Source organism: Bos indicus, chromosome 29 (assembly GCF_029378745.1).
Source record: "Bos indicus isolate NIAB-ARS_2022 breed Sahiwal x Tharparkar chromosome 29, NIAB-ARS_B.indTharparkar_mat_pri_1.0, whole genome shotgun sequence".
In the NCBI taxonomy this organism is placed as follows: Eukaryota; Metazoa; Chordata; class Mammalia; order Artiodactyla; family Bovidae; genus Bos; species Bos indicus.
Window position 1 is genome coordinate 39,768,062 of NC_091788.1, and position 9,866 is coordinate 39,777,927.

The 9,866-nt window shown below is 46.1% G+C and overlaps 1 protein-coding gene across 1 annotated transcript; it reads right to left on the bottom strand.

Moving 5' to 3' along the window:
- Positions 1-463: 463 nt before the first annotated feature.
- LOC109554655 (pregnancy-associated glycoprotein 1) lies at positions 464-9,317 on the bottom strand. The gene is made up of 9 exons (XM_019955316.2): positions 9,265-9,317; positions 8,039-8,189; positions 6,942-7,059; positions 6,725-6,843; positions 5,331-5,527; positions 4,295-4,411; positions 2,491-2,632; positions 2,305-2,403; positions 464-613 (listed from the first exon to the last, which is right to left on the bottom strand). The coding sequence occupies exons 1-9, from the start codon at positions 9,315-9,317 to the stop codon at positions 464-466; spliced, it is 1,146 nt and encodes a 381-aa protein (XP_019810875.2).
- Positions 9,318-9,866: the final 549 nt, after the last annotated feature.

Here is a 9,866-nt window from a genome sequence, read left to right on the forward strand (position 1 = left end):
TATGGCAGGTATCTTGGACTCCTCACTAGGTGTAGAAGCCTTAAGGAAGAAAGTTGCCAGGCTAAGACCATCAAAGAAGACCAAAGGGAAAGAGTAAGGGTGAAAGAGAATTGATGACTTCTGATTTCTTGGGTCCGGTCACTGAGATCTTTGTATTTGCTCTGATTCTTGTGTCCTGGATTCCCAGAATCATTTCAATGAGCCTCCCTTTTCCTTTAAGCCAGTTGGAGTAGGGCTTCTCTCAATTTTGATTCAGACTTGGTTCTAGATTTTTCACTCCCAGACACAAACAGGGGCAACAATTTGTTTCAGCACCATTAAGAGTGAAACCATTTATTCTTCACTGAGAATAGGGTGTACAGACCACCAAATACAGTTCACCACCATCCTGGGCAGGAGTGCCCTAGTGTGAGTGAGTGTGTGTTAGGAGCGGCCTTACTGATTCCTGAACCACTCCAAGCATTTACACTGCTCGTGCCAGGCCAATCCTGTCATTTCCTCGATCAAAGACTGAGAAATACACCCTCAGAAAGACATCGCCCAGGATCCAGGTCTCTGTAGATGAACTCACTTTGTTCTCTTGAAACATGGAATAGCAGCGGCCTCTAGAATCCTGGGGGAGTCAGAGACACACACCAGTCAGCATGAGCCCTTACCGGTGACTCCCCCCACTATCCAGACCCAGCACAATTCTTTGTTTTATTTCCCTCTTTTGGTAAGTATCAAGGGGTTTTCTCAGCAGCAGAGGATTTGAGAGTTCATCCAAAACCAAAGAGGCCCAAGAAATGAGGTTGTCATGAGGAAGGGTGTGGTGAGTGGAGGACTGGGAATTGGGGAAATAGAGGTATGAAAAACAACAAAGTCCTACTGTAGAGCATAAGGAACTATATTCAATATTCAGTGATAAACCACATGAAAAAGAATTTAAAATACATATGTATATTTTTATGTGTATAACTGAGTCACATTGCTGTGCAGCAGAACTTAACACAACACTGAAGATTAGCCACACTTCATTATAATTATTTAGAAAAGAAAAAGTGTATCCATAGTTCTCCTCACTCCCTGTTTCTTTCCTTCTGACTCCTGCTCCTTGTATTCACTACAGAGAATGCTGGTTCTCCTCCTATGTCCCCACAATCTGTACTTTATTTAAAAACTTTATTTTGTATTGGAGTATAGCTGATAAACAATATTCTGAGTTTCAGATGGACAGTAAACAGATTCAACCATATGTATCTGGGTGTCCTGGTCCCAAAGACACCCCTCCCATCCAGGCTGTCATATAACTGAGCAGAGTTCCCTGTGCTACACAGCAACTCGTTGTTGGTTATCCCTCTTAAATAGAGCAGTGTCCAAACACGTTCTTGAAGGCTTAACTCAGGAACGCTGGGAAGCCTCCTTGGCCCAAACTCACCCTCTTTGGCCACTCCAGGCTTGGGTGGGTAATGTACTCTGGTTCCCCATCCCCACGGGTCAGTCTGTAGCCCTAATCTCCCTGATTAAGTCCCCAGTGCCCCAAAGCAGAGCACCTTGGGATGCCATTTGCATGGAATCCAGTGCAGTTTTGCCTAGAACCAAGCAACCCTCCATATGGCTCAATGAGTTTGTGGTTTTAGAATTCCTGAAATTCCCTCTCTTCCTCAAAGCCTTCTTTGAGCCCATCAGCCTGCTCTGAACTCCCACAGGGAGCTGACATGAAGCCTCCACCCTGTGCCAGGGCTGAGCAGTCACTGTGCACCCTTTATTCACCTTAGTATCCAACCTCCCCACAGAGGGGTCGGGTATCCCAACTCACAAAGGAGGCACATTTGAGCAAGGGGAAGATGTACCTGAGAACTAGGTTGACTACGTAATTTATCATCCAAACCAGAAAAACCTTGAGAAGGAAAGGGAGACTGTTATCTTATGCTGGGACATCACACTGGGACTGTCTCCAGCCATTCTCCTTGTAACATGGCCTACTTCACGGACTGCTAGAGCTGACTTCCATGTTCATGCACCTAAAGGTTCAGACTGAACTGAAGCTCTTAGAGCACTGTGAACCTTAGTGTTCCCCTCTTCCTGACTCCCACCATGCCATATGGTGTGGCATCTCCACATTTATTTCTGGAAGATCAGTGTCCCATATGGCCCTTTACTCTCAAGTGATTGGTTTTGCGGGAGGCACTGGCCCAGCCACTGGGCTCAGCAGCATCTGCAACAGTGTGACATGGCCTCCAGATGGCAAGCTCATCCCAGCAGTAGCCCAAGGGTTCCCAGAAGCTCCAGTTTGAGAACCAACCCTCAGTATTGTCCCCTCACCTTGAGCACGTAGGCTCGACCTGGCACTGGGTAGTTGATGCCGTTGATGGTGAAGATAATAGAAGGCAGGGTATTGACCGCAGAACATGAAATGTAGTACTGTTAGAGAGAGAGGGAGAGAGGTTGGCCCTGGAGATACTTGTTGTGTGTGGAGACTGGGAATGACTCTGGGGCATGACCCTTCACCTTGGAATGCCGTGGCCTGGCGCCGATGAGCTTGTGTATCTTATTTACCAGTTTTCTTGGGCCTTCTATTGCTGATGTCCCAGTGTCAACAATGGCCTCGCAGCTGCCAGAACAAGCAATAATCTTTCTTTTCATGGAGATGCTGAGAGACAATAGAAGAAAGCGGGCATCAAGGTCATTCTGAGTCTCCCCAGAGTTGCCCCTTCCCAACTGTCTTATAAACAGCCCTTTGTCTCTTGCCCTCTTTTCTTTTGCTCTTGACACAGCATCTTTCTTGACATCCTCAAATGCAGTTCTTGAATACACCAGGATATTTTGTACCTTGACACAAGCTGATCTTCCTTCCTAGAAGACTCCACTCCACTTTGACTAGCAAATTTCTTCTCATCTTACAGCTTAATTGTACTGTTTTCGGGAAGTTTTCCCCAGTGTTTATCAGTCTCCTGTCCTGGTCACTCTCTGTAGACCCTTCTTCATGTCTGCTGCTGCTGCTGCTGCTAACTCACTTCAGTCGTGTCTGACTCTGTGCGACCTCATAGAGGGCAGCCCACCAGGCTCCGCCGTCCCTGGGATTTTCCAGGCAAGAGTACCAGAGTGGGTTGCCATTGCCTTCTCCTCCTCATGTCTAGCATGTACCAAAGTCACAATTCACTATGTGGGCAGGTCACATCATGTACATCTGCCTTCTTAGATGTGAGGGCGAGTTTTATTCTCCTTGCCTCCCTAAAGTGCCTGGCACACAGTGGATGCCCAATGCTTGTCTGTTCAATGAGTGAATGAAGACTTAGAAAACAATAAGTAACATCCAGAGAGCTGTATCTGGTGGGGAACAAATAACAGGTCGCACACAGAGTGAAGATGTAGAGTCGCTAGGGAAGCATATTCTCAGAGTAGGGGGAGAGAGGGGCTCCTCTGGGAGAGGATGTCTCCCAGCACTGCTCCTACAACCAGCTCAGACCCTGAGGCCCTGGCCAGGAAATACATGACTAGCCCACAGAAACTCCAAAGGACAGGTCAGCTTTTGTCTGAGGGTATCACACAGAATCCTATCAATTACGCCTCTTGTCCTCAGGTCACTCCTGGATCCCACCTTCCTGATTCTCTCTTATAGCCCCTGTCCCACTGTGTGCCCAAGAACGTGGGGTGTCCTTTTTATTAGTTGCTTTCACGTCTTAAGACTGCAGGCAACCTCTCTCCACTGCTAGGTAGCTGCTCCTTAAGAAGACCAGTTTTCCCTTTTTTCTCAGGGCTGTCCCTGTTTTTAAACAGATATTTATCTGTACTGAGAATTTCCTATGTCCTAGGTAGCCCTGGACAGTTGGTCATCTTATCATAACTCTGTTCAGGTTGGAGAAATTCTCCCTGATCCTCTGTTCACCACACTGTAGAGTCCTCTAATCATGCTCCCCACCTCAAAGGGCAGTGAGTGCAGCCCTCTCCCAGCTACACAGACCTCTCTTGACCCTTTTAGGACCCTGGTCAGAGCTTTGCTCAGAAGGCCTGGGGATTACGAACCCACGGGTTGTTTGTGTATCTATGTGCTTGTGTGTTTGTTTTCATGTGGGTTTGTATATGTTTCTGTGCGTGTTTGTGTGTCTCTGACTAGCTATGCATGTTTTTATGTGTCTCTGTGTATGTTATATGAGTCAGTTGTGTGGTTCCGTGTGTCTGTGTGTCTGTGTCATTGTGTGTGGTGTATATGTCTGTGTGACTGTGTGTCTGAGAATGCATTTGAGTGTCTGCCTGTGTCCATGTACAGTAGTGGGAGCATCACTTGGACTAACCCTCAGAGGGAGAGGCTTACCGGTCCATGTGTATAATCCAGTCACCCGCTTCAATCAATGGTACCCAGTTGAGCTCTCCCTCGTAGTAGCGGTGGTCCACCCCACCAAACATCACCACACTGCCCTCCTGCTCGTCTCTGTAGAGAGAAGTGATGGGGGCGATCCTTGGAGGACAGTAACAACAGCACCGCCTGAGAGCTGTGCTTGTCCACCCATCAAGGCCCTAATAAGGTCCCCATGTACAGATGCAGAAATCGAGTCTAGGAGCAATTGAGATCCAGACTGAGGTCTGTTACTGGCTACTGAGTGGCACAGAGGTTAGAAGTTGAATCACTTGGCTAGGCTCTGCCCACTATGTCTTCTGAAGATGCCCTGGACCCCCAGCAACCTGAGTGCTCAGACACCCTCAGAGGACAGGGTGCTGAAGCATTTGGCTTTCCCCTTGTCCACTTCATCATTTTTCAGGAAAATCAAGGCCTGGGAGTTCTAAGCGTGTTGGTTCAGTTCACCCAGAGTTGGCTCCACTGGCCTGTGACCTCTACTGTCCACAGGGCCCCACACTCAGAAGGGACCCCACCTCTGCTCTCCCTCTCTTGAAATGCCTAATATTTCTTGAACAAGGGACCCAAACATTTGTGTTCCACACTTTCATTTCTCATTGGCTCCACAAATTGGGTGGCTGGTCCTGGGCTCCCAGTGAAATGCTAACGAGGAAGGAAAGATATCCACCATCCTTCACCTTCCTTCCTGATCAAATTCATAAGCAAATTCTAATGCCTTTCTTTCAACTTGTTTACTGTTGCCTTCCATTAGCCTTCCTCCTCACTCACCCCCCTAGACCACGTTACTGGTCTTGAGCCCAGGAGTAGGGTTGTGTTCCAATAAAATTTTATTTGTAAAAGCCAGTGGTAAAGCAAGGTAGGGCCCTGAGACCATAGTTATCCTGGGTTAGATTATCTCTCAGGATACTTCTTAATCAAGTGTTCTATAATTTTCTTGCAACTGAAAGCATCTTACAGCTAATTTGGAGAAAGGGATTGTCCATCTCAGACTTACTTGCTCAAGTAGAAGGCAAAAACAGGCTCAGAAATGGCACCTTGATTCTTCAGGTTGTCAAAGATGGGGATGGCTCCAGAGAAGGATATGTTGGGGTAGTTCAAGCCCAAGACACCATCATAATAAGCTCTGCCCTCAAACCCATATTCCTCCACACTTAGACCAAACGGTTGGTCAGTACTTACAAGGTCCCCAATCTGTGGGAGAGAAGAGTGTTCCCGCTTACAGATACATGAAGTGGGGCCAGGACTGGGCTGGGGTGCATTGCCATGAGATCCTCAGAGAAGAATTAAGGCTGGGTTCTGTCTTTGGTGGCCCACAGAGGGTTAGACCTAGCTGGGACGGGAATTGGGGTTCCATTTGAGAGGCTGTGAATTTTAAAACATCTGGTCCTCTGAAAAACACCACCTGAGTGAGTCAGATTTGCCTCTTGGCTTCTGTCCAGGTGGGGCAACCAAGAGTCAGGCCAGGTCCCAGTGGTGATACCTTATGGACAAAACAATCGAGAGCAAGATAGCCTTCTCTTTGGTATCACTGTGACCTAATGACAGGAATGGACTGCATTCTCTGAAAGATACTGTGGATTCTGCATCTGTCCAGGAAGACAGAAGCCGAAAACACAGTCTTGCTTGCAGGGATCTATGAAACTACTGCCTGGGAAATTCACTTTTGGGGATATGTGTGTATTTCTGTGAGTGTGTATGAGAGAGAAAGAGAGAGAGGGGAACTACTCAGGTATTTTGGGGGAGGTAGGCCATAGGTTTATTAGACTCTCAAGCGTCCTCTAGAATGAGAATTCATTTATCAGGCCCCTTGACTTCTCAGAGCCTCAGTTTCCAACTCTGGCTTCCTGAAGCCCTTGATTGCCCCCAGGGTCCCCAGACCAGTTTTATCCAGTCCCCAAACACCCCACAGCAACTTCAGTCCTGAAAAGCCAGCCTAACTCCACATTTTACCACATGTGTGCCCTCAGCAAGGCCCTTGCTGTCTGCACTGCAGCTTCTTCATATGTCTCATGAGCTAATCAGAGTAACTGCTGTGTGGGGTTGTTGCAGGATTAAGCCAGTTATCACCTGAAAGTGCCTGGAACAGTCTGTGAATATGAAAGTGGGAGCTTTTATCCCTTCTTCTCACTCCCAGCAAAATGAACCTTGAACTGCTCATGGGCAGAGGAGCTTCAAGTCCACACCTCAAGCCACTCTCTGGGTTAGCTAATTTGTTTGCTCATGTGTCACCACGGGCACTGCCTCCCAAGAGACAGGATCCTGTGGATAAGATGGCCAATATCTATGAGAGTTAAGCTAGGAAGGGTCCTGCCGGATGGTCCTGCATCTGTTTTGCAAGCAGTGGTCACTCCATAGCCAGTCCTGACTCAGCATTTGTTACACTGTTACCCGAACTGTGTCATGAGCAACAACTCCTTTCATTCTCCCAGATCCATAGGTGATCCTGAAGGTCTTATTGGTGAGCCGGAAGGTGGAAGACTGAAGATGTCTGAACCTAACGTGTGTAGCTGCAGAAACAAGAGATGAGTGTCATCAGGTGCCAAGGGTGGAAACAGGGTGGCAGGGCAAGTGAAGGATGATCCGGGTACAGGGTGTCCATACTCACAACAGGCTCGACTAGTGCAAAAGTCAGAGGGCACCCAAAAGTCAGATGAGCCTGTGTCAAAGACAACCTGGAATTCCTGAGGGGGTGTTCCAATGGTGATGTTACCCACGTATATCAACTACAGGGAGAAGGAGGGAGTGGGTTAGTGCAGAACTGGCTACCCTCTATTCCCACACTGGTGCTTCCCTCTGGATGTCACATATCTCTTGAGATCACTTTCTAACCATCATGAAGCTCACAGGCTTTGGTCACAGATGTATGTGAATTTGATATATTTTTCCTGTGCTACATTGTATGCAGGATATTGACTCTATGACCATGCGTTGAAGTGGTACTTCGTGCATGGGAAGCCCAGAGGCATAACCTTGGGCTTCCAGGACTGCTGGACACCAGAGAATCCTGGTGCCTTCATTTGAGAAGCTCTGTAGTCTCTTCAAACACAGTTTAGCATGCACTTCTCGAGAAGGTCCTTCTTGATCAACCCCAGCCACTCCCTCTAAACTCAGACCACATCCGATCACAGCACACAGTTGACCCTTTCATTTGACATGTATTTACTCTTTGCCTATCTCTCAGGCTGGCATGGACATTTTTGAAGGCATCTTGAAGACAAAATAAGCCCTTTTTCTAATCTAAAAACAGGAACCATAGTGATTCTTATGGCCATATTCAGAATACAGGTTCTGTAACTTTTTACTGCTGTTATTCTTGCATCTGTGTAAACTGAATTCCTCTACCTGGGGATTTACAATTGCTTTGCAGTTGGTTCTAACTTTTGATCAGTGATGGTTTACTCTTCCTCTATAACTGAGTGGCTCACTTAGTTCAGAAGGAACAATCGCCCGCAAACTAATGACACATCTTTGACACACAAATGGATGTTTACCTGCAACCTGGTAATTGCCAGGCCCAGTCACAAAGACCAACAGTTGAGGATGAGAGTGCCTTCTCCTCTGTGTGGGATCCCTGTTTTCCAGTGTTTCTGCCTCCTGCAGGAACCCAACCCCAACATCCCACCTGGCACCTCCAGATGAGCCCCAGTGCTAGGCTAGAGCACCAGGGGGCGCTGTGGAGCACCATCCTCCCAAAATACTCACATCCTTGATGTTTCTCAGCGGGTGAGTAGTTAGATTTGAGCCACGAAAAGAAATCTGGGACAGTCTGTAAACATGCTCCTTCAGGATATTGTTCAGTATGTTTTTTCCACTGACGGTATTTCTCATGGTCTTCACTCTCCTTAGAGGTATTCTTTCACCAAGAATTCAACAAAGAAAACAAAGAAGATACTACAATTAGCTGTCAGTGTTAATGTATAACTGTCATTGTAATGCCCCTGTGTCTTTTCTAATCATTTTATGAGGCACATTATTATCAGAATTTTATGCATATACCATGGCAAAGACATAGATTTGAATACAGGTTCTGTTCTGCAATCTTGGGTAAGACATATGATCATGTGTGTCTCAGTCTTCCCTTTGGTAAAATGGTGAAATGTAACAATACAAACCCTCCAAATAGAATATCTCGGGGACAAGTGAAGTGATGGATATAAGGTATCTGATAAATAAGAAGTCTCAACAAAGACATCCATTAACATTGCTGTTGCCATCCCACTCATTCCTTCTCATAGAATCTCAGGGAAGGAGGTAGAAGGGGAACTCTTATTCTCTTTTACAAGGGAGCAATTTGAAATGCAAGAGGTTTTTGAGTTGGCTGTGGTCACATTGCTTGTCTGATAGAAAACAGTGTAAAACAGTGTATCTTTCTCCAAGTTGAAAGAGAAGAGAGAGTTGAAAAAAGAATGCAAGATATAAGGAACAAGTAAGAGACATTCAGAGGCTTAAGAAGGAAGGACGAGTCAAATGAAAAATTAAAAGAAAACAACACAAAGAGAAATACACTCCCAGTGACTTCCAAAGAGATGGAGAGATAAATGACAGTGATACAGAGATGCAGACATAGGCATATACACACTGAAGTAGACAGGAAAAAAAGAGGACGTGTTGAATAAAATGTAGAAAGTGCTATTCCACAGGACCACATCAACATCTGCATAGACTGTGCACTGAACAGTTACAAGGTGTTGCATTTTCAATAGGTCATTACATGACTGGACTCCAGGATTTGTGCAACCCAAATCTACACCAAGACCTTGGGATACACAGTTCCTATAGCAAGTTACTTATCAATAAGTAAGAGTTGAACTTTAAGACTCTTAGGGAAATATTCCATTCCCTTCTAAATCTGATGGGTGGAAGAATGATCAGATGAAAAGAAAAATCCGAGAAAGGAATATGATGTGGCTTACAGTCCCCATACTTACTTGACTATGCACTCTGAGAAGGCCACCAGCCCGAGGAGCACAAGCCACTTCATGTGTATTTCCTAGCTCCAAGTACTCAGGGGAGTTTGGATTCTTAGCATATAGTGGTGACCAGGAGCCCCTAGTTATATATGCTCTGACCTGCCCTGGTTTTTCCCTTTAGGCCACTAAAAGATCTGAAAAAAACACAAAGGTCTTGATAAAATCTTTACCTTCACCAGTGTCCTTGGTGAGTGGCCTTTGAAACTTATCAGAATACAGAGAATTGAACTGCAATCTCTTCTTTGAAGTTTGGCTGGAAAATCAAACTGACCAACATGGACATCTAAAAAGATGGAGAACCTTGCCTACTTGGAGAAAAAAAAGCTAAGAACATCATGAAAAATGGATACTAGGGGTCATGCTCGACACTTGTGTTTTAATGTCATCTTGCTAGCCACTTCATGACATATGCATTCCTGTTTTTTCGTTGGAGAGGAGATTGCTAGGAGGATAAGTTGTCAAATGGCAAAGTGAATTCTTCAGGGACAGCCCAGGGACATAGAACTGGCTGTAGGTAGTGGGTCTAATGGCAGACATCAGGGGCACCTATGATGCCAGGC